The 25,733-nt window shown below is 45.5% G+C and overlaps 1 protein-coding gene across 4 annotated transcripts in view; it reads right to left on the bottom strand.

Annotated features, from left to right (window-relative positions):
- Positions 1-25,733, bottom strand: part of RBAK (RB associated KRAB zinc finger) — a 52,615-nt gene that overhangs the window by 16,020 nt on the left and 10,862 nt on the right. For 3 of the 4 annotated variants that reach the window (XM_027042276.2, XM_027042274.2, XM_027042277.2), the window contains 3 exons: positions 14,875-15,001; positions 14,492-14,587; positions 5,227-11,306 (listed from right to left, as the gene is read on the bottom strand). In XM_027042276.2, coding sequence (XP_026898077.2) covers positions 9,391-11,306; positions 14,492-14,587; positions 14,875-15,001 — 2,139 coding nt within the window. In that variant the 3' untranslated portion in view covers positions 5,227-9,390. Of the gene's footprint in view, positions 1-5,226; positions 11,307-14,491; positions 14,588-14,874; positions 15,002-25,733 lie in introns of those variants that run through there. The other variant, XM_053213550.1, reaches the window with a different exon arrangement.

The raw sequence follows: 25,733 nt of genomic DNA, 5'->3' as shown, positions 1-25,733 counted from the left end.
GGTATGCTCACTTGGATGCTCACTTGCTCCTCTACCAGCAGGACCCAGCACTGCTTGAGAGCCCAGTTTATAATTACCACCTGGCCCACCCATCCAACCTTATGCCAAGCTTGCTCTGTCAGCACAGTCCTGACCGCTCTGGCCTCCAGCTCAGACCCCTGCCCCTTTTCTCGATGCCCCCACATCCACCTGGCTCTGCGATATGCTAAAAGCAGATGTCATTGTGGGCCAGCTCCTCTGGCTTGGATCAAGCAAGGACCTATCCAGACAATGGCTGGGACTCTCCATAGGCTGAAGCATAGCTGGCCATGCTCATGCTGCTATAGGGCCCAGACACACCCACAGGCACATAACACAGAACCAAAGAGGAATGTGTCATCACTTTAAACTCAAAACTTAGGGGCACCTCAGTTAATCATCTGACTTCAGCTCATGTCATGATCTCATGGTTCGTGGGTTCAAGCCCCACATCGGGCTCTGTGCTGACCGCTCAGAGCCTGGAGCCTGCTTCAGATTCTGCCTCTCTCTCTCTCTCTCTCTCTCTCTCTCTCTCTGCCCCTCCCCTGCTTGCACTTCATCTCTGCCTCTCAAAAATGAATAGACATTACAAAAAAATTTAAACTCAAAACTTAAATCAACAAATAGTGCTTCTTCACCTCTGAACAGAAGTAGGAGTTCCCCACTAGGAATGACTCATTTCTTTTCACTGACCCTTCTCTGTGTGTGTTATCTTCAATTTCAACTTTATGAAATAGGACTCTGGTGTTTTTTAAACTGTCCAATGTGACTGCCACTTTGGGCAATATTGAAATGGGAGCTTGGGGCTGGAGCCTCAGGGAGGGGGTCCCTCCGGACAGCACCCAGTGGACTCAATCATGTACGTCTATTCTTGACAACAAAATGTTTTTGAGAACTAAATGTGAGCACGCTCTGTGGTACTCATCATGCAACACGTTGCTGCTGCAGGAGCTCATAAATTAGGTACAAGAAATAATTTTTATCTGGCCAGGCACTGGGGGACCACCCCTGAACGGAAAACAGCACAGCTGGCTGTAAGACAGAACTTTATTTCTAAATGGAGCTGGGAATGGGTCTGGTAAGGGTACGTCTGTCCCCTGAAGTGCTCTGGTGCCCACCCCCGGCCCCAACAGCTGCTGATGAGCCTGGGAAAGGACAAAAAGTGGGTCTTGGGGGTGGGCTGTTTGAAGTGAGGGAGGCCCCAGGTCTCCTTTCCAGGCAGGCCTCCTTTAAGAAGCTGGCTGCGGATGGCCTGGAGCCGTGGAGGATTCTCACAGAGCCGCAGGCCAGCTGCCTGGGTTTTGGGGCTGCAGCACCACGGCGGACACCTCATAACCCAGGAGGACAGTCAGAGTGAGGAACTCGATTTGGGAACACCCTCAGCCCTCTGTCTCCTCCAGCTTGAGCACCTGGTGAAGGAGAACAGGTTGGGCTCCAGGAAGGGGCTTTCTGGTGCTGGCTGGAAAGGGTGTTGCTCCCCGGCCAGGGACCCTGCTCCTCTGTGCGGTGGCAGTTCCTGGGGAGGCACTTAGAACACGGGGTAGAAGGGCAGCTGTCCCTGTCCCACAGCAAGGGCCCTCCAGGCTGGGTCCCTTGTTCCTCCCTCCCTTCTCTGTCCACCCTTGGGCCCTTAGGGCGGAACCAGCCCAAGCCCACCCCCTTTTTGTCCCCTGTTTTTATCTCGGCCCCTGTCTCTATGCTGTCCCACTTCCTCCCTATTCCTGCCCATCATCTGTCGTTTAACTCCCTGTCTGTCCTTCAGGCACCCACATTTTATCTGTCTTTCCCTTTCTCTGTGTCTCTCCGACTTCTCTTGATGTCTGCCCCCACCCTCTTCCCTTTCCTCCTCCACTCTCCCCACAAACTCCAACAAGAGGCGGTTGCAACCTTGGAGCATGCTCTCCAGGCTGTCCTGGCTTTTGGCATTGGCATCCGGGATGGGAGCGGCAGTGGCACTGGGGACGGGGACGACAGGGAGCAGCAGCAGCAGCAGGACCAGCGGGAGCCACATGGCTTGGCAAGTAGGACTGGCGAGGCAGTGAGGGCTGGGTGGTCCGAGCCCCTGCCCTTTGTCCAGGCACCTCCTCCCACTCCACCCACCTCCCTCTCCCCGACCTCCCCCCCCCCACCCCGAGTCCTGGCCCTCAAGCCTAAGCCTCAATCACGCCTGACCTGATTGAGGAAGACCTGCCAGACTTCCCACCACCCTCGTGTCCGCCCGCAGCCCGGTCAGTGGCCTCTGGGAGCTGCCCCTGGAACTACCTACCCCTTCTCCAACCGGAGCCACGCCCCCTGCCGACCACGCCCAGAACCACCCCCACTTTTGGCCACGCCCCACTCATTGTTACACCCAACGATTCGCAGTGACCACGCCCCCAGGACACAACCACGCCCACACCCCTGGAATCAAGGCAAACTTCCACCCGTTGGCCACTCCCTGATCACAGCAGGCCACGCCCCAGGCCAGAGCCACGCCTCTACTCGTAGAGCAAGGACCCTGGAGTGTGGGGGCCCTCCTGTGTTCCGCTCACAAAGCCCTGTGCCTTCTAGGTCCTTGGCCTTCCAGTTTGTCAGGTTGGGGAGCCCTTCCCCCACTGTGGCCTGGAAGGTCTGTCCAGGCAGCACGCTGGGCACCCACGGGGACCACTTCCTGTGCCCACTGTCCCCATGGCATGACTTTCTTTTGTCCAAGTTTTCAGTTGAATCAGGAGAGTAAATCTGGTTCCTGCTTCCTCACAATGCCTAATAATGGAGGATGACAAATCATTACCATTTGAGGGACGGCCTCTTTATAGAAACATAGAAAATTTTATCTTCAGTATTCTTACATTTCACTTTAATGAAGTATGGATATTTCCATACCTTTCCTGTTTGGAGCATCAGATGTTCTTTTGAGGTCATTTTGGTTTCTTCCCCCACCCCACCCCACCCCACCCCCCCCCGCCTCCGAATACATGAAATTAAGTAGCCCTCGCCCCAAGTAGTTCCTTCTCTGCATCTGTAGTTTCCACCACTTTGGAGATTCCTGTGATCTTGCCCATGCCTCCACGTTTGTACACCTTTCCTGGCACACATTATTCTTGCCGAGGTCTCCTGCACACAGTCCTTGCCACACAGTATCTCCCAGCTCATTAACCACCGGCTCATCGGAACCACTGAATACTGTTTGTACTCAACATCTCACTTCTTTACTTACTCCTACTTCATGTTACCAATACCCTCTAGTTTCCTTGAGGATGTTTATTTAGCATAGGTGCATCAGTTTGCCTTTTTCTTTTCTTTTTTTCATGTTTATTTACTTAGGGCACACATGCGAGCGGCGAAGGGGCAGAGAGAGGCAGAGAGAGAGAGAATTCCAAGTAGGCTCTGCCCTGTCAGCACAGAGCCCGACACGGGGCTCAATCCCATGAACCGTGAGATCATAACCTGAGCCAAAAACAAGAGTTAGATGCTTAACCGACTGAGCCACCCAGGCGCCCCCAGTCTGCTTTTTAGTGGCTGAAGTCTCAGATGTCTCTCTGCCAGAGCTCCTTTTCTCCCGGGAGCCCCTGCAATCCTGCCTGCAGGAAAAGCCAGTCACTCCCGCTTCCCAGAGAAGGTTTCTGGAGAACCCATACGTCACGAAGCTGGCAAAGCTGGTGTTGCCTTTCCCGTCTGTCCACCCCACCCAGACAACCATGATACAAAAGGATTCCCCTTCCTTACTTTTAAACTAAACTACGTCAAATTTCTTCTGTTGTCATGCAAGCTTAGCTGGGGGGGGGGGGTCCTGCCAGGCTGGAGGGCTGTCCTGTGGGCCTGAGCTCAGCACTTGCTTTCTTGTCCCACGGGCATCACGTCAGGTGATCGTGTAGAGAAAAGAACACGGTTTTGAAGCTGGGCTCAGCAGGTGCCATGATATAAGCACCAGTCCCTTCACTGTGTTCCTTCACAGAGAGACCACAACTGCCCTGTCGTCCCTTGGAGGACTGACATTATTTTCTCCCCATACTCTGCTCACAAGTCCACGATTCAACTAGTTCACCAATTTTGAGAGGAGTTCAGGAGTTACAGCAGTTTGATTCCTTTCACGTGACAGGGAATTTACTTTTTTGTCATGATTACCACTGTGGCAACTGAGGGGGCGGGGGGTTACCTACTAGTTGAATTTCTTCATGGCCTCTGTAGAATTTAATTTGGGGAATACTGTAACACTGTTGTGCAAGGGGTCACACGTTTGCCCTCACATTAAAGGGCCTACAACAAAACTGGGCAGGATTTGGGACGGAGTAAGGGGCAGTGGGTGAAGTTTAGCCCTCAGGTGTAAGTGAGCTCGCGTTAATGTCTCTGGCATATTTAAGAGACTTTAGGGAAAAAATCTGAAAAGTTAACTGACCCCAAGCTGAGCAGCAGTAAATATGGGGATGGTGCAGGGCGGGGGGGCAACCCCCTGATGAAAGAGGCAGGCTCTGGCTGGCATGGAAGGGGGGTCACAGCCTTGCCTGACCACATGCCTAGTGGCTGAGCCCGACAGACTGGAGAGAACCGGCAGCTGCCACGGGGGACCGCACCACCGAGCCCCAACTTTCTGATGACTGCACGTTAAGCAAGGCGTTCATCTGTTTACACTGCAAGCTTTGCCTGGTAGGTTAAATGGGAAATCAAATCACGTCCATATCGTCTGCTCCATCCAATGTCATTACTCATCCCCTCTGTGCCACTGAGCTCAACCAGCCCTCTTCCCTCCCCACACCAAGTCCTCATCCTTTTTATGATGCAAAATTGGGCTGTTTCTTTCACATGCACTCATTTGTGCTGTTAACAACAGAGTATCTGTAAAGAAAAAAAAAATTTTTTTTTTAACATTCATCTTTGAGAGACAAAGAGAGACAGAGCGTGAGTGGGAGAGGGGTAGAGAGAGAGAGGGAGACACAGAATATGAAGCAGGCTCCAGGCTCTGAGCTGCCAGCACAGAGCCCGACCCGGGGCTCGAACTCAGAATGCAAGATCATGACCTGAGCTGAAGTCGGACGCTTACCCGACAGCCACCCAGGCACCCCAACAATGGAGTATCTTACATTTGCTGAAAGGAAACCTTCTAAGTACGATTTCCCATCAAGTCAAACTCACCGTTTTATGTATTTACCTCCAAGCAAGGTCACCTCTATGACAGTAATGCAGAAGACGCATCCCGAATTCAGAACGTGAAAAACAACTTGAGAAAATAGGAAATGTTTACACACATTAGTTCTTTATTGGAAGAGGCGGTTCGGACCCATTTATATATGCAAAAGGGAAGGATGACAAAATATGTAATGGCTCTGTCACCTCTTCAAATATTTTACTTAAAATATACTTTATATTAAGCTTTAAGGTCACAGTGTAGGAAATCTCTGTAGTTGCCATTAAACCTACTCTAAGGAGTATTTCCTGCTCAAAATTATGCAGGACTTCAAGATAATATACATGCAGAAAAATACACATATCTTAAGTGCACAGAACACTCAAGATATTGAGCACCCAGATTTAGAAACAGTATTACCAGCACCAGATAAATACCATTTTCAGCCTTGCCTGAGGCTAACGGATATCCTGATTTCTAACTGCATAGAAGTTTTTCTGTTCTTATACTTTAGGTGGAGTCATACAGTATGTTTGCTCCTGTGTCTGGATTCCCTCGTTCAGCTCTGTGAAACTGAGCTATTATTGCAAGTACTTCTGGGTCACTTGTTCCTAATGTTCTAGTCTTCTGCAGTGAATTATACCACTTGGGTTCACTCATTCCACTGCACGCATACCTTCAGAGAATTGTTTCTTGCAGTTTTATGCCAAGAATACTCTAGTATGTCCTTTGGTTGTCATAAATGCACAGATCTGCGAGGTTTGGGTTAAAAGGGTGCATGCATGTTCAAAAGTGACAGCTTTCCAAAACGGTCATACCAGTTGGCAATACCTCCAGCAGGGCACGCTTCCCGCGGCTCACATCCTTGCCAAAACTTGATCCTTTCTCATGCTTTTCATTTTAACCATCTCAGAGGGTGGGTGGTAGTTCCACGTGGCATTTTAAATGTGCGTTTTCCTGATTACTAATAATGTAACTGTTCATGATTATCATCTGGATATCCTCTTAACTGATGTCCCCAATCTTTTTGCCCATTTTCTATTTTTTTCTTGTTGATTTGTAAACGCTCCTTTTAAACTGTTTTTTTAAGTTTTATTTATTTTGAGAGAATGTGGGAGGGACAAAGAGAGAGAATCTCAAGCAGTCCCCGCACTATCAGCACGGTGCCCTATGCAGGGCTCGAACTCACCAAACACGAGATCATTACCTGAGCCAAAATTGAGACAAGAATGCTCAACCAACTGAGCCACCCAGGAGTCCCCGTAAACGCTCTTTTTAAGTTACAGATCCACAGCTGGAAACTATGGCCTGCAGGCCAAATCCGGGCTGTTGCACGTGCTTTTGAACAAAGTATTATTGGGACACAGACATGTTCACAGAGGCTGTCCAGCCCACAAAGCCCCAAGTACTTATTATCTGGCCGCTTCCAAAAATGTTCACCAACCCCTCCCGTATGCTCAAGTCTGCTGTGGTATGTTGTATACATAAGTTGTAAGTACCTTTTCCCTCTGTTTCTTGCCTATTTGCTTTCTTAGTGGGGTCCTTTTGATAAACAGAAGTTTCAAAAAATTAATATATCCAAATTAACTGATTTTATATTTATAGTTCAGTGACTTTGGGATCTTCTTTCTAAAAAAAGTTTTTTTAATGTTTATTTTTGAGAGCGAGCACAAGTAGGAGAGGGGCAGAGAGAGAGAGGGAGACACAGAATCAGAAGCAGGCTCCAGGCTCTGAGTTGTCAGCACAGAGCCGGACGCGGGGCTCGAACTCACGAGCCGTGAGATCATGACCTGAGCCAAAGTCAGACGTTTAACCAACTGAGCCATCCAGGCATCCCCAGTGACTTTGGGATCGTAAGAAAAATTTTGCTTGCTATAAGGTTATATATAGTCTACTAAGTTTTCTTCTTAGAGCTTTATTATTTTACATTTCATATTTAGATCTGCAATCCACCTCAATCCACATTTCTATTTTCTATTAAATTATTAAACGCAATGGCAACACATTTATTAGAAAGAACATCTCTCCCATTACACTGGATTATCATTTTCATCAAAAACCAAGTGACTGTATTATGTATGGGTGTTTCTGGAGCCTTTATTGTCCCAATGGTCAATTTGTTTATGTATGTGTCAATACCACACAATTATAATATAATCTCTATGGCTTTATGACAGGTCTTCTTTGATATCAAGCAACGTAAGTTCTTCTGTTCCATCTATTCCAGAAGATATCCTTGACTATTACTGGCCTTCTGAATTTTCATTTGAATTTGAGAATTAGTTTAATTTTGATAAAAAAAAAATTTACTAGGACTTTTAAGATTGCATTGAACTTATGAATTAATTTGGGGATAATTGAGACCTTTTTAAGGCTGTCCTGGAATCCATGAATCGTATAAGTCCCTCTCAAGTTTTGTCTTTTTTTTTTTTTCCTGGATACAGTTTTTGAAAATATGGTGTTGGGTAATTTTCCCTCTAGGCACTTGAGGATTTTTGATGCTATTGTTGAGTGGTATTGCTTTTAAGTTTTTCACTTTTTATGTTCACTGCTGGTATATTACAACATTTTTTGCATCATGACCTTGTATGCACGGACCTTGCTAAACTTACGTGTTTCCTCAGAATTTTCCATGTACAGAATTACGTCATCTGCAAATAAAAGTGTTAATTCTTTCTAATCCTTATGCTTTCTGATTACTTTTCTTCCCTTACTCTCCTGGCTAGGTCTTTCTGCAGAATACTGAATACAATTAGTGACAGGAAATAACCTTGTCTTTTTTTTTTTTTTTTTGAATCTTGGGAGAAAACTTCGCATATTTCAGCACTAGGCATGCTGCCATTTTGTGGTTTTAGACACTCTTCATCCAAGGAAGGAAGTTCCTCTCAAATCCATAATTTGTGAAGCACATAAACGAATGTTGACTTTACCACCACATGACTTTTCTGCATCCTAGATTACTTCTTTCCATGTGATGTAGTCCAGGAATTAATTTTTGATTATTAAATGACCCCCCCTTGTGTTCCTGGAGTAGTAAAACCCATTGATCGATGTTTTATCCTTTTGCCAACATCCATCTATTCTGTTGGCCCAGAACTGGGTCATGTGACCACTATAAACAAGTTACTGGCGGTCCGAATAGAGTTCTCGTGACTGGTTTACACGAATCAGGATTCACACTCTATGTCATGTGAAGAAACGGCGGATACCCAAACTCTTCCAGCAAGGAATGAGGGGAGAAAGGACACGAGTTCATCAACTAAAGCTGTCTGACAGAAACCTGCATTTGTCCCAAAATACTGGGAGTAAGCAGTGCAGAGAAGAATGACATAGTATTCAAATCAAATCAGAGATGAAATTTCTGAATCACGTGGTATCGGCACATGGCTCGCTCAAACCCATGCAGGATGGCATGAGACTTGTGTGTATCTTACAGACTACACAGTGCAAGGCCCTCTTTCACTGACACAGACTTAACTCCAAATCATCTATGCATAGTTTATGAAAATAGTACTTTAAACTTTTTTTGCTCAAACGTAGTTGAAAACGTTATAAAAACCACGGGCTTACAATTTATTGATGGAGCATTCATGAAAAACCCATTTGTAAATACCTTCAAACAAATAGAAAATTATGTATTTAACTATCTGGTACTTATCAAATGTTTCACCAACAATATATAATCCCGTGTTAGTACATTTTGCCACCTTAATACTCAAATTAGAATAATGCCTTTTCCCAAATAATTCAAATCCGAGTTTGCATAGAATTACTGATAGAACACATTTTTAAAACACGATAGAAACTGCCATATATGTACTGTTCTCATTATAAACTCCTGATGATTTTATACAATGGTTTATTCAGAGCTGATAGCTTCTGGTATCTTCCCTATAAACATGTGAATTTACATCAGAAATATGGCTTTCAGTATAACAATTTCCAAGCAACAGATTTTCCCACATTCATTACTTAGACAGATCTCGCCTTGGTGTGATTCCCTGATATGTAAATACAATTTGAATTCCAAAATAAATATTAAATAGTTATCAAGTTTCACGCCTGTATAAATTATCTAGTGTCCAATGAGTTGTAGGGTCTTGCTTTGAAGGCTCTGTTTCTTCTTGCATCCTTAGGGACTCTCCTCTGTGAAAACATTAGGTGAAGATGAATCCAATGCCTGAAGAATTTTCCCCATTCAGAAGCACGAACTCTCAGACACCGATCTTGGACTCCTTGTTGGATCTCGATATACTCAGAGGGCTCTGACTTCACAGGAGATCCCCCACAGCCAGTACGTTCACACTCCCTCTCCTGTGAATTCTCTGATGGCTATTGAAGGCTGACCTGTGGTGGAATTTTTTCCCACACTCGTTACATTCGTAGGGCTTCTCTCCGGAATGAGTCCTGTAGTGCACGGTGAGGTAGGACTTCTGAGAAAAGACTTTTCCACATTCGTTACATTCGTAGGGCTTCTCTCCCGAATGGCTTCTATAGTGTACAGTGAGGTTCGACATCCGAGAGAAGACTTTCCCACATTTACTACATTCATAGGGCTTCTCTCCCGAGTGGATCCGATGGTGGATAGTGAGATAGGACTTCTGGGAGAAGAACTTCCCACATTCGTAACACTCATAGGGCTTCTCGCCCGTGTGCACTCTTTGATGTCTAAAGAGGGAAGAGTTATGGGAGAAGGTTTTCCCACATTCGCTACAACCATAGGGTTTCTCTTCCGAATGACTTCTATAATGTATAGTGTAGTAGGACAACTCAGAGAACAATTTCCCACATATGTTACATTCATAGGATTTCTCCCCTTTTGGAAGTGACTGGTGCCCACTGAAGGCTGAACCGTCAAGGAAGATTTTCCCACATTCGTTACATTCATAGGGTTTCTCTCCTAAAGGAGCCGGAGGATGGTCGGTGAGATAGGAGAACTGAGAGAACTTTCCGCATTCACTACATTCGTGGGGTTTCTCATCTGTGTGTACCTTCCGATGCCTAATGAAGGCTGAATTTAAATTGAAGGTTTTGCCACACTCATTACATTCATAGGGTTTCTCTTCTAAATGACTTCTGTAATGGATGGTGAGGTACGACACCCGAGAGAAGAACTTGCCACACTCACTGCACTGATAGGGTTTCTCTCCTGTGTGTGTCCTCTGATGGGTAATGAGTGTAGATTTTCGGTAGTAGGATTTCCCACACTCGTTACATTTGTAAAGTTTCTCTCCCGTATGCGTTCTCTGGTGGTCACTGAGGGCAGACTTGCGGGAGAAGGATTTCCCACATTCATTACAGGGGTAGGGTCTCTCTCCTGAATGATTCCTCTGGTGCAGGGTCAGATGGGTCTTTTGGCAGAAGGTTTTCCCACATTCATTACATTCATAGGGCTTCTCGCCTGAATGAGTCCTCAGGTGTTGGGTGAGATGTAGCTTCTGACAGAAGGTTTTCCCACACTCATTGCATTTATAGGGCTTCTCCTCCAAGTGGGATCTCCGATGGACGGTGAGGGTTCCCTTTTGGCTGAAGGACTTCCCACATACATTACATTCATAAGGTTTCTCTCCCGTGTGGGCCCTCTGATGTATGATTAACTTTGACTTTTTACAGAAGGATTTCCCACACTCGCTGCACTCAAAGGGCTTCAATTCCATCTGTGATCTCTGGTAAACATTAAAATTTGACATCTGGATGAAGTCTGACCCGGAGTCATTCCATTCGTAGGGCTTCTCCCCCATATAAGCTCTCTTATGAGTAAGGAAAACAGCTTCGTTGTCTAAGGCTTCCATGCATTCACTGTATTCAAAGGGTTTCTCCAAAAGATTAACGTTCTGAAGAATACTTTCTGCGTTTTGAGAATAGCCTTCCCCATTTTGGTTACACTCATAGGGTTTGTCTCCGTGGTCTGTCTTTCCGCACTCGCTACATTCACTGGGTTTCTTTCTCGCATAGCTGCCGTCACTGATGATTAATTCTGAAGTCGATTCTAAATTCTTTCCACATGAGACACAAGTGTGAGATAGGACGCTCGAAGGAACAAGGCTTGTTTCCACATTATGTGTTGTATCAAATGCATCCTCTCTCTCCTCATTTGGGGTTTTGCTGTTGGTAGAAACAGCCTGCCTTGAAATGTCATCTCCATTTTCTGGGATTCTCTCTATCAGGTCATCAACTTTCCAGACTTCTAAAAAGGAATAAAATTAAACAAACCTTGTGAATCTGAACACAACAGGTACAGAATGGGCTGGCTCTGGCTGTATGGCCAATCTCTGCAATAAAATAGTCACAAGTGTACAATCGTCTGTTCCCCTTTGTTTGTCCTACAAGACAGACACACACACAAATACACACACATATGGGGATGGGGTAGACCCAGGAAAGGGACAAGTGGGATAGGACTGAGAACTATAGACAAAAGGGAGAATAAGTTCACACCGAATAAAGTACCTTTATTACTTCACAAACTATGTTCAAAACTTTGGTAGAAAAGGTGAAATAAACCTTTCACCGACATTTGATGAGCAGAGGGCAATGTCACTGAAAGAGCACTAGATTAAGGCGGACATGGGGGGAATCTGGAGCACATCGGTCAGGCGGTAGAAGAGTAACTGATGTACGAACATTCAAAGAAAATAATCAAGTATGGCCTACGTTTGGAAGCAAGAGATCACCATTTACGTTAAACTGTAATATACTGTTTCACACTTAAGATTACCATGGTGACGTTCTTACTAGCCCAGACCCTTCTGAAATTTTTGCCTTTCTACTCTGTACGTAAATCCAAATAATCATTCTAAAAATTCCAATCTCCTCACCTTTAGAGACAGTCCCCCACCCCTGTCCCCCAGTCCCTCTCCCCTGGGAGTCTCCGACTCCCCAGCCCTGGTTCACCTTCACCTGGAAGGAGAGTTCCTTCCAGGCACATAACTGTCTGAAAGAAATGCAAGATGGACCCGATGGCAAGAGACCCGGCCGCTCAGATCGGCTCTGTGAAGTGTTCTGACGGGCTTACATAAGCCTAACTGCACTTATTTGCACAACAGAGCGTGGCGGCTAAGAGGACAGAGATGAAGCTACCTTGATTCAAATCCACCACTACTGGCTGGGACTTGAGCAAGGTATTTAACTGTGATGCGGCTTCACACAGCTGAAATATGCCCAGACGACCGGGCTGGGAAAGGACCAACTTAGTGCATGCAAATCGCTCAGAATAGTATAGGATATGAAACAAATACCCATCAATTTCTTTCAACTTGCTGACCTCGATTTCCTAAAACCAGTCATGTCCCTGACGTAACACCAAATGAATCCTGAGAACAAAGAGTTTCCATACACGCAGGTTTCATTTTGTACAAAACCTTGAATGTCAGATTTCTAAAGTGGCCCCCACAGTATTAACTTTTATTTCTGCGTATCTTACAAGTTTTTGGAGCCTCTGAGCTATTATCATTAGCTGCTCTCATCCACAATCAGTGCAATGGCCGACAGTTCTGTGCTCAGAAATCTACACCATCCCTGGCCCCAAAGCCCCAAATACCAATAGGAAAAAACAGAGAATTTATCATTCACCAGTAAGATTTTTCAATTACCTGGATTCACAAATATACTCAAAGTAGCATTTGCTAGTCTTCCAAAAATACCTCCTGCTCCAGGAAGCCAGGCTATGCCCACTTATTCCCAACCACCAGCCTGTGCTCATGCCCTTGTTCATTCAATGTGGCTTCCAGCACTGGCTACACTCAAAACCTATCTATACTTCAGGGGAAGCTCTAAAATATTTATTAAATCTTGGGGCACCTGGTGGCTCAGACAGTTTAAGTGTCTGACTTCAGCTCAGGTCATATCTCACAGTTTGTGGGTTCAAGCCCCACATCGGGCTCTGTGTGGACAGCGTGGAGCCTGGGTGGGTTTCTCTTTCTCCCTCTCTCTCTGCCCCTCCCTCACCCGTGCTTTCTCTCTCTCTCTCAAAATAAATAATAAGTATAAAGTTGAACAAAGATCAAAATCGCTGCAGTAATGCTTCCATGAAGCTCAATTTTTTTTTTTTTTTTTTTTAGATTTTATTTTTAAGTGATCTCTATACCCAGTGTGGGGCTCAAACCCACAACCCTGAGATAAAGAGTTGTGTGCTCCTCTGACTGAGCCAGCCAGGTGCCCTGAAGCTTGATTTTAATTTTTTTTTTTAATTTTATTTTTTTAACATTTATTTATTTTTGAGACAGAGAGAGACAGAGCATGAATGGGGGAGAGTCAGAGAGAGAGGAAGACACAGAATCCAAAACAGGCTCCAGGCCCTGAGCTTCAGCACACAGCCTGATGCGGGGCTCGAACTCACAGACCACGAGATCATGACCTAAGCTGAAGTTGGACGCTTAACCGACTGAGCCAACCAGACGCCCCATTAATTTTTTTTTTTAATGTTTACTTGTTTTTGAAGGAAAGACAGAGAGTGAGCAGGGGGAGGAGCAGAGAGAGAGAGGGAGACACAGAATCCGAAAGAGGCTCCAGGCTCTGAGCTGTCAGCACAGAGCCTGATGTGGGACTTGAACTCACAAACCATGAGATCACGACCTGAGCCGAAGTCAGATGCTCAACCAACTGAGCCACCCCCCGAAGCTCAATTTTAAAGTAAGCTTCTTCCTGTCTTCCTCTCCTTTCTTCTCAGCCCATTCAGGAACCCATCACCCCCCTGAAGACTAGCGATGCTGGCAGCATGTACAGTTCTGTCGAGACCCGCTAGATCCTGTATTTCCCTATAAAACCGCCAGTGCCCTCCTCCTGGCGGGCTTGGAGTCTTGAAGGCCACAGCGTGCTGCAGCCTCCTTTGGCCGGCAAAGCGACGCAGCTACTGTTCCTCTTTACCCCGAACTCTGTGTCTGCGTTGTATTTTGGCTGCAAAGCACAGAGGTCCGTTTTCAACAATTTAGGGCCTGCATTCAGCACCACCAAACAGAGCACAGGTGCACCCTCGGCGGAGCAGCTCAGGGAGGGGACAGGTTTTGGTGGCTGAGTGCACAGAGGAAGGAGTGAAATGGGCAGAAAACCAGCCCAAGGCATTTCATAGCAAGGAAGGAAAGACAAAAAGAATGAACGTGAGAGTCTCAAGTTAATTTTTCTCTTAGACTTCTGAACGCCAGAAAACAAAGGAATTCTGTGCTACTGGGGGGAGGCTAAGTTACTAGGGGGGAGACGGGGGTAGGAGAAAGGCACCGGATCCTCAGCACAGGCTCACGCGGAGGTTCCCCACAAGTGCAAATCAAATGCAAAAGGAAAGCAGCCCGCACGGGCGCCTGGGCTCAGAGCAGCCTTCAGTGACTCCCAGGGGTCTGGGGCCACCATGTTTAAAACCGTAATGTGCTCCTGACATACCTGGACGACTCCGACATGGCAGGTCACCTTCCACTACCCACGGCTCCTCTCCCTGCTCCAGCTTGAGGATCACTTTCGGTTTGGTGCTGTCGTACCCTGTGAGTGAGGAATGGAGGCAGGCTGGGACCGGCTGCACACCTTTCAGGTCTCTGAGTCCAAGATGCTGCCTTGGAGGCTGCCTGATGGAGTGCCCGGTTTTGCACCTTAGCAAAATCCAGACGTTTCGATGGAGGATTAAACAGACCAAGAGCCTACCGGGAGCCCAAAAAGAGTTAAATGGTGCTATCATTTATTTCTTCAAACTTGAGGGAAGAAAATCACTAAATTGGCAGGCCCCCGACCCCGCCCCCCAAAGCAGCAACCGGACAGCAGGCTCTCCTCACCCACGGAGACAAGGTGGCTGTAGTTCTCCAGCATCACGTCCCGGTAGGTGGTCTTCTCCTCCGGCTCCAGCTGCTGCCACTCCTCCTGGGTGAAGTCCACGGCCACATCCCTGAATGACACTGGTCCCTGTAATGGCACGGTGATCGAAACCGGTAACATGGAGGAGATGTGTGGGCACAGGAGCTGACCAAGTTCGCCGGTAAAATGAACTATGAACACTGAAAATCTGACTTTATGTCACGGATTGTACAATCAAACAAACCATAATGGAAATACACTGCCTTTGGGTCCTTTTTATTAAGTGTTTATTTATTTTTGAGAGTGAGAGAGAGAGAGGGAGAGGGAGAGGGAGAGAGAGAGAGAGAGAGAGAACAAGCGGGGGAGGGACAGAGAGGAGGAGACACCGAATCCGAAGCAGGGTCCAGGCTCCAAGCTGTCAGCACAGAGCCTAACTTGGGGCTTGAATCCACGGACCGTGAGATCATGACCTGAGCCGAAGTCAGACGCTTAGCCGACTGAGCCACCCAGGTGCCCCTGTCTTTGGTTCCTTTAACTGCCCCCCTAAAAACCAAACCCCCAAACCAGAAAACCAACAGAGTTCCCGTTCTGCCAGTGGGCTGAGTTTTGGGGGACGTGAGGTGAGTAAAGCTCCTGCCAGGGCAACACCACACAAATGGACAAGCATCGGATTCCCTGGCCTTCTCTCTGGCCACCTTTCCTAGCAGGGCCTCCGGCCCCCTCTTCACAGGGTGCGCGTAGGGCCCATCCACGGTCTCCTCCTTCCTGCCTGACGCACCTCCTGCTTCAGCTCTTTCATCTTGGACTTTGACCCTCACGGGGGCTAGCTACCTGGGACCACCTGTGTGGCTAAGTGTTCTACTTCCTCCCTGTGTTAGTCCAAACAGCGCATCTCAAATACCCCTCTCTTGCAGCGACATGGTTGGTTGCGCTGACGAACACCCGAGACGTCAGGGTGAGGTCTATCGCAGGGAGAGTGCCTTAACATACTTTGAATGTTGGGGCACCTGGGTGGCTCAGTCGGTTAAGCGGCCGACTTCAGCTCAGGTCATGATCTCGTGGTCCGTGAGTTCGAGCCCCGCGTGGGGCTCTGTGCTGACAGCTCAGAGCCTGGAGCCTACTTCGGATTCTGTGTCTCCCTCTCTCTCTGCCCCTCCCCTGTTCATGCTCTGTCTCTCTGTCTCAAAAATAAATAAATGTTTAAAAAAATTAAAACAACAACAACAACAAACTGAATGTTATGCTGCCAGGCTTGGCGTCACAGGTGTGGCGGAGTACTGCACGGGGTTCAGGGGGAAAGATGCGAACATGAAAAAGGACCAATGGCTGAAAACAGACAGCATCAGTACTGAACAGGTTGGCAGGGAAGAACAGGGCAAAGAGATCAAGACCCTTCTCCAGGACCACTTTTCTTTTTTTAATGTTCATTTATTTATTTTGGGAGAAAACGCAAGCAGGGGAGGCACACAGAGAGAGGGAGAGAGAGAGAATTCCAAGCAGGCTCCACACAGCACAAGGCCCGACATGGGGCTCGAACTCACGAACCATGAGGTCATGAACTGAGCCGAGATCAAAAGTCAGACACTTAACCGACTGAGCCACTCGGGGGCCCCAAGGACAGCTTTCTGACAATAAGAGTTGATTCCAATTCAGGAGAGGACGCCGAAAGTACACACTTTCCAGCCTCGAAAAGAAAACGAAATCCTCTCATAGTCCAAATCAAAGCGATATAAAAACAGAGACTGTTACCTAGAGCAGGCGTCTCTGAGGAGACTCCGGAGATGTGAGAGCTGCGGAACACAGAGCTGCACGCAGGGCACACGCTGGGCACCGCAAGAGAGGACGGCGGACTCTAATGGAGCCCTGGAGCATCCCCAGGCCCATCAGGAGGGCCCGGGTTCCCTGTCAGCAGCGGAAGTGAAGGGAAATTAACCACAGGCCTACCTGAGCAGCCTGGGTGGCTCCCGGTTTTCAGTGCACACAGCAGCCAGATGAGGGTCAGATGGGAAGAACGCTCTGGCTGCGGGCACTGTGGCCACACACACTTCAGAGCCTCTGTAATTAGGGTGGCCACACGCTCACCGTCCAAACCAAAAACTTCCGTGTGGGGTAAATGTTAAACCAGAAGGAATACAGGTGCAACAAGACGGTCTCAGGCAAACCAGGACATACATGAGCTCCATCCGTGTTGGACACGGATGATTTTCCTGAGGGTGGTGTCTGTCAGCACAGAGCCTGATGCAGGGAAGGCGCGGCCTGGAGCCTGCTTCTGATTCTGTGTTTCTCTCTTTCTCTGCCTCTCTCTCTCTCAAAAATGAAACATTAAAAAAAAATTCTTTTCTAAATAGCATTACCAGGGGCGCCTGGGTGGCTCAGTTGGCCAAGTATCCAACTCTTGATCTCGGCTCGGGTCATGATGTCAGAGTTTGTGAATTCAAGCCCCATGTCGGGCTCTGAGCTGACAGTGTGGAGCCTGCTTGGGATTCTCTCTCTGCCCCTCCAACTCTCTCTCTCAAAATTAACTAAACAAATAGAATTACCATAGGATCCAGCAATTCTTTTGAGTGTACGCTTGTAAGAACTGAAAGCAGGGCCTTCAAAGAGCTACTTATATGTTCACAGCAGCGTTATGTACCATCGCTAAAACATACAAGTAACCCAAGCGTCCACCGACAGGCGAAGAGATAAGCAAGATGTGGTCCACATGTACAACGGAGTCATCCTCAGCCTTAAAAAGAAAAGGAAATCCTGGCACCTGCTCCAACATGGACGAACTCTGAGGACACTATGCTCGTTGAAAATAAACCAGTTACAAAACGATGAACAGTGTGCAAATCTACTTAAATGAGCAATCACACTCAGAGACAGAAAGGGGAATGGCTGCAGGGGCTGGGAGAGAAGGGGAGTTATTATCTGATGTGGAACAGAGTTTCAGTTTTGCAAGATGAGAAGTATTCTTGAGATGGTTGATGGTGATGGTTGCCTAACAATGTGAATGTACTTAATGCCAATGAACTGGGTATCTTAAAATGGTTAAAACAGTGAATGAATTTCACGTCATGTGTAATTTACCACAATAAAAACACTGGAAGAAAAAAATCAAGTGATATCTACCTAAAACACGTATCGCTAATCCACTAACTTCTAGAGCTCCGCAGACTTCCCCTCCACAAGGGAAAGCGCAAAATGGGGTCATTAGGTGAATATATTCACATTAGCTATTAGTAATTTTTCTCTTAAAAACTGAAACTAAAAAAATCAAGAATTCTCACCAACTGAGGAAAAGCGAGTAAGTAAAAGCTAAGCATCAAGGTGAGCTGGTCAGCAATAATGGATTCAATTTCATAAAGGAAACAACTTACAGTTTTTCCAATGATTTATATATTTTTTTTTATTTTTTTTTTCAACATTTATTTATTTTTGGGACAGAGAGAGACAGAGCATGAACAGGGGAGGGGCAGAGAGAGAGGGAGACACAGAATCGGAAACAGGCTCCAGGCTCTGAGCCATCAGCCCAGAGCCTCACGCGGGGCTCGAACTCACGGACCGCGAGATCGTGACCTGGCTGAAGTCGGACGCTTAACCGACTGCGCCACCCAGGCGCCCCTCCACTGATTTATATTTTTTAACAAATTAAGCAGGATATTGCTTCCATAACATGAGAACATTCTCCTAAAAACAGCCATCACAAAATGCTTAGAGATTAAAGACCAAATTGTTGAATTTTTTAAAATCCCCAAGGAACAGGCTTAAATAACAAATGGGACACAAAATATATAATCTAGGAAATCTCTCAGATAACTAGAAATTGAAATGAGATAAAGCTTGAGATATGAAAGCCAAATCTGACAGATTTGACATTTTCACAACGAACGAGAAAAAAAAAAAACAAACAACTGAAAACGATACCTGAGCTGAAGAATCAAGTAAGCCTTCGCATCAAAAGGGGCCATCCAATTCGCAAACAGGACTACTGGGAGGAAAATACAGATCTAGAAATTTCCTGACAAAATACCCAAAGCGGAAAAATTAAGGAAAAAAAATCCTAAAAAGTTACAAGGGTGGAAAAAACACCCTTAGGTACCCCTGGGAACTGCCATTCTACTTCTCACCTGAGAAAAACCCACAGAGAACTGCCCACTGCTTGCGAAGGAAAAAGGATTTCGAACCCAGAACCGTATATGAAGCCAAGCTATCACTGAGGCGTGCAGACATTGTAAAGGTATTTGCAGCGAAGCAGGACAACTGATTTATCAAAGGGAACACTTTTCCTTCAAACACTCGAGACACCCTTCCACCCCAGCCCGAACAGGGGGTACAGAAGCCCCAACGGAGGAGGCAAGAAGGTTTCCAGAGTTGCTGCCAGGAGTAGTTCGGGCGACCGCGAACACTGAACTCGTATTTCAGAAGAGAAGCGCTCAGCAAATGTGCCCCATGGCCCTGCTACTTACTGAGTCCTCATCAACAAGGGATTTATATCACTTACAAAGTCTGCATCAACAAGGGTTCATACCACTGATCCGGATGCCACGGCTGAGACTGCCCGACTGCAGAGTTGAGCTGACTGGCCACCCAGAGCAGAGCGTCCCAGCTGGTCCAGGCCAAGTGAGCCTGTGAACTGCCATGGAGAGTAAGAACCTTCTGGGTTCTCAGTCCACACGGCAAGGAGTACCAGGATTAGAAGACCGATCGATCAATAAATAGGATAGATAAAATTACACGGTATCTCTTACATCAACACAAACATCCACAAAGAAATATCAGCAAACAGAATCCAACACCAGACTGAAACGGTAACATATAATATCTAAGCGGCACTTACTCCAAAAATACAGACCTGTTTAATCTTTGAAAATCCACTGACATAACATGCCGTTATAATACAGCTAAGAAAAGACTGATCTCCACAAAGATGCTGCAAACACCTGACAATATTTGAACTACATACGTGATTAAAAAATTCCTCACGAAAACAGAAATGGATACTTCACTAGCACGGACTTGCATACACGCACACACTCTTGTACCTTGAGACGCAAAGTACGTGTGATACGTGCATACACGTACCCATCTCAATCACACACAAGCACATGTATGCTTTTTAAGTTTACACAGATGAGGACACGCACGCACATGTGTATTTACGGAGACTTCTCGGTTCTAAAATCGGGGTTTTACTTAATGGACAAACACTAGACTCATTCTCAGTAAGATCGGGAATGGGGCAAAGTGCTACCTCCGATTGGAGAAAAACAATCAGAGGCATAACAATCAACAGAGAAAAAGTGAAACTATTATTTGCAGGTGATACACTACACCTAGAATACTCAGAGAGTCAAAAACAAAACCAACTCAATGAAAGAATTCTGTTAGATGACAGGATATAAAATCAACACACAGAAAGCAACAGCCCTCAGGGTGCCTGGCTGGCTCGATGGGAGGAGCTGGCGACTCTTGATCTTGGGGTTGTGAGTTTGAGCCCCAGGCTGGGTGTAAGGATTAGTTAAATAAACTTAAAAAAAGAAAAAAAAAAAAGAAAGAAAAAAATCTTAAAAAAACAAAACAAAGCCAAAAACCCTCATTACGTAAAAAGAAGCGTACAGTTTACAGAGCAACAGAAAAGATAAAACTGTTAATAAGAAATGTATGGAGTGTTATGCTAAGTGAAATAAGTCATACAGAGAAAGACAAATACCGTATGTTTTCACTCTTATGTGGATCCTGAGAAACTTAACAGAAGACCATGGGGGAAAAAAAAGTTAGAGAGGGAGGGAGGTGAACTATAAGAGATTCTTAAAAACTGAGAATAAACTGAAGGTTGGCAGGGGGTGGGGGAAAGGGGAAAGTGGGTGATGGGCATTGAGGAGGGCACCTGTTGGGATGAGCGCTGGGTGTTGTATGGAAACCAATTTGACAATAAATTTCATATATTAAAAAAAAAATGTGTAAAATCTATAGCAGGAAAACTTTAAAAACAGTCCCGAAAGACACAGAGGTACACTTGAACAAATGGCATGACGCTTTGTTCCTGCACAGGTCAACTCAGTAACACAAAGATGCAAGTTACCCCCAATTACTTTACAGATGTGTGATCCCAACAAAAAGATCAAAAAACTTTTTTCGTGGGGGGCCTGGGTGGCTCAGTCGGTTGAGTGTCTAACTCCTACTGAGGTCATGATCTTGCGGCTCGTGTTTTCGAGCCCTGAATTGGGCTCCACGCTGTCAGCACAGAGCCCACTTCTGATCCTCTGTCTGCCTCACTCTGAACTTCCCCAACTTGCACTCTCTCAAAAATAAACAAACACTAAAAAAAAAAAAAAAAAATCTTTTGCCTGGAACTAGGCAAGCTGGCACTAAAGTTCATATGAGGGGAAGAAATCAAGAACAATTAGGAAAATCTCCAAAGACAGCAGCAGTTCAGGGGGCCTAAACCTACCAGTTTTAAAACACAACCTTCATGGGGCGCCTGGCTGGCTCAGTCAGAAGGGCATGAGACTCTTGATCTTGGGGTTGTGAGTCCAAGCCCCACATTACTTAAATAAACATTAAAGAAAAAAAAAGACCCCAACCTTTATGAATGAAATGGTTTGGTTCGGCGCGAGAATGGAGACGTGTCTGTGACGTAGAGCACCAAGTCTAAAAACAGACTTTACAATAATCCACGGAACTGACTGCAATAAACAGTGTTGGAGTAACGGTAGTCATTTGGGCATGGACAAAACAGCATCCGTATCTTACACCATAAAAAAAAAAAGTCCAACTGATCAGTGATCTAAATGTAAAATATTCAGCAACACAGAAAACAAACACACACAAACTATGGGTGAATTTCCCCATAACCAGTGCGGGGAAAGGTTTCTAACTATGACTCAAGATATTGGGACTGCTTTCAGCCAAGATGAAGAAGGACTGGATTTACCCTCCCTCCTGAAAGGACACCAGAAAACAGAATATACAAAGCTGTGGTCTTCAAGATGCTGATCTTGAAGCAACGATCATGGACAGTAATCAGAGACAGGAAATAAACAAGGTGAGGCCTGTGGTTACTGCCTTGAGAGTTTCCAGCCCTGCAGCAGGGAGGGAGAACCCAAACAGAGGTGAGGACGGGTGACACACTGGGGAAACAGGTAGGAAAGTATAGCCCGTACAGAAAATCATCAATCGACCAAAGTGGGCCCAGAGCGGACACAGATGTTATAAGCGCCAGAGCACAAGGAAACAGTTTATAACGGGATTCCTTATATTCAAAATATCTGAGTAGAAACAGGGAGGATATAAACAAAGACTCAGACTGAACTTCTGCACATAAAAGCTACAGTGTCTGAGATGAAAAGTACAGCAGACTAGATGAACACGCTGCCGGAAAAAAAGATCAGTCAACTCAAAGCACAGCAACAGAAGCTTATATAAGATGAAGCACCCAGAGAGAACAGAGTTTGAAGAGAATGAAGAGTGTCAGTGAGCTGTGGGACGACTTCAAGTGGCGGAACATACAGGTAAGAGGAATCCATGCAGGGCGGATGGATGGGGAGATGGGGGGGCACAGCTGAAGAAATACGATCAAAAATTTCTCACAGTTGCCGAAAATCATAAACACACAGATCCAAGAAGTTCAAGGAGATCCCCAAGCACAGAGACATGAAGAAAACAATACCAAGACCTCTCACAATCAAACTGCTCAAAACCAGAAACAAAGAGAAAAGTTTAGGGGTGCCTGGGTGACTCAGTCAGTTAAGCGTCTGACTCTCGATCTCAGCTCAGGTCATGAACTCCCAGTTCGTGAGTTCGAGCCCCGCCTCGGGCTCTGTGCTGACAGTGTAGAACCTGCTTGGGATCTCTCTCTGCCCCTTCCACCCCCTTCTCTGAAAATAAGTAAATAAAAACTTAAAAACTTAAACGCAGCAAGAGGAAGAAAAATAAATAAAAACCAGGTTATATACAGAGAAGGAAGGTGAGGAGGACATCATATTTCTCTTGGAAACAATGTAAGCAAGAAGACAGCAGAGGAACAGGTTTGAAGCACAGGAGAAAAACCAGCATAGCTCCCTTGACATAAAAGCCAACGCAAAAATAAAGGCGTTTTCAGACATACAAGGCCTGAAGGAATTCATCATCAACTAGAAGAGGTGACGGAAGTCCTTCAGGCAGAAGGAAAATGACAGAAAATAAGAGTGGATTTTTTCAGAAAAAATAGTAACTATGCTATTCTCCCTTATTCTTTAAAAGATAACTGTTTACATAACAATCACAATGTACTGCGGGGTTGATCCTGCCTGTAAAAGCAAAATGCAACAACAGTTTAAGGACCCAGAAGGGACAAATGGAAGGGACCATAACCTTCCTGCATGCTAAGCAAAAGAGAACATCACTTCAAGAGAAACTGTGATGAATTAAAGCTGCATACTACAAACCCTAAAGCACCCACTGAAATAAAAACTGTGCTATAGCTAACAACCCCACAAAGGATGTGAAATGGAATCATAAAAAACATGCAATTAGTCCAAAGGAAGGAAAACAAGGAAGAAAGAGGAGACAAAGCTGATGGGACAACTAGAAATCAAAGACAATGGACTACAACCTAACCAGTTATGCCAATAATTGTATTAGGTGTAAATGGCCGAAGCAGCCCAATTAATAGAAACTGTCAGACTGGATTAAAAAAAAAAAAAAAAAAAAAGCAAGACCCCACTATGTGCTGTCTACAGGAAATGCACTTATTAAAAAAATGTTTATTTATTTATTTTGAGAGAGGGAGTATGTGTGCATGAGCAGTGGAGGGACAGAGAGAGAGAAAGGGAGAGAATCCCAAGCAGGTTCCACACTGTCATCACAGAGCCAGACAGGGGGCTCAAATTGAGAAACTGCAAGATCACGACCTGAGCCAAAATCAAGAGCAGACGCTTAACTGGAAATAAAAAATTGCCATAAAAGAAATTACTGGGAAAACTTGTTAAATCAGAAGGTGAACTATACATTCGATAAAAATATTATATCAAAGTTACATTTCCTGAATTCAGTATCTTTGATCTCAGGAGGTACAATCTGAAAAGGGACATGACAGATGACATCCACTCTCAAATGGTTCAGAAAAAAATACATATATGCACAGAGATAATAAAGCAAATGTGGGAACATGTCAAAATCTGGAGTATCTGGGCAAAAGGAACACAGGAGTTCTTTGTACGATCCTTGCAGTTGTTGTGCAATTTGAAGTTTTTTCAAAATAAAATGCTGAATAAAAACGAAAGCTATCGAATATATAGGGGATGTTTCAAAAGACTCAGAAACCAATCTGAAGAGATTCCTCTGGTCAAAGACAGATCTACCTAGACACCAAATAGAGTGACAACTTCAGTGTACTGAAAAACTTAAAACGCGTCTAAACCCGTGAGCTAATGGTAACAAAACGAAACACGCAAACAAAATTCCTGTTGCACAGGAGCCTACTCAATATTGTGGAAATTATCTTTTCTGTGTGAACCACAGAACAATTTGAGAGATGCTTTCCTTTAGAAAAGTATTCTAGCTAGCAAATGAAGAAGAAATGGTAAAGCAGCATGTATCACCTTGTCTCTCCTGAAGAATTGGCAATGAACATCAGCCAATGGAGGTTAACATCACACACAAAACAGACAGGATTAGAACACGGCCTCCAGGACAAAGTAGACAAGGGTCATGAGGAACAAAGTCTTGCCAAAAGAACTGAACGTAAATGCGTAAACTTCCCAAGTTAACTACCAATTTTACAAGACTTACTGGGAATTAAAAAAAAAAAAAGTGTGAAAGTTAAAATGACAGCAATGTGATACAGACCATGGGAAACTAAGGATAAACCCAATTTCTTCAAAACATAAATTACAAAGTAACACTAGAGACACACAGGGGGAGCTACTATTAAAAGATTTAAAAGACAGGGCGCCTGGGTGGCTCTGTCAGTTGAACGTCTGACTCCTGGTCTTGGCTCAGGTCACCATCTCGATCGTGGGATCTTGTGAAATCGAGTCCCATGTGGGGCTCTACAATGACAGCATGGAGCCTGCTTGGGATTCTCTCTCTCCCCCCACCCCTCTCTCTGACCCTTTCCCACTCGAGATCTTTCTCTTTCTCCCTCTCTCAAAAATAAATGGATAAACATTAAAAAAAATTTTAGGGGCACCTGGTGGCTCAGTCAGTTAAGCATCCGACTTCGGCTCAGGCCATGATCTCACAGTTCATGAGTCTGAGCCCCATGTTGGGCTCTGTGCTGGCAGCTCAGAGGATTCTGAGGCATTCACACAGAGGATTCTGTGTCTCCCTCTCTCTGCCCCTCCCCGCTCACACTCGTGTCTCTCTCCCTGTCAAAAATAAATAAACATTTAAAAAAAAAATTTAAAAGACTTATCGGCCAGCCACAACATGTAGACTCTTACGCATATCCTGATTGAAAAGAACAAACCCAAAACATTCAGAAAACTGTGAACCTCTGAACACCAGATATTATATATTAAAAAAGAGAGATAATGTGGGCTGTCCCCACCCCCTCTTTCAAAGACTCCTCATCAGCTCAAGGTTATTTACAGAAATACTTCAGATGACTTGTTTTAGAGGCCAAGAACCAAGAGACCCCAGGAGAAAGTATCCATTTGTAAGTAACAGGTCAACAGCAAACACATGGTGATGTGAGGTAAGGGCTGGATAACGCCCAACGGACTTGACTGTAATGAGGTCAATGCTAATCTTTACCACCACATTCAGGAGAGTGGTGAGGACAAAACCCAAACGCTGAGGATTAACGGAAACAGGCGTGAGGACGCATTTACTAGAGAATACCTTCCCGTACCATTGACGGCACAACCTGAAT

This window comes from Acinonyx jubatus, chromosome E3, assembly GCF_027475565.1.
Source record: "Acinonyx jubatus isolate Ajub_Pintada_27869175 chromosome E3, VMU_Ajub_asm_v1.0, whole genome shotgun sequence".
Taxonomy (NCBI): domain Eukaryota; kingdom Metazoa; phylum Chordata; class Mammalia; order Carnivora; family Felidae; genus Acinonyx; species Acinonyx jubatus.
Note: the sequence above shows the minus strand (reverse complement) of the source record. Positions and strands in the feature narration are given on the sequence as shown.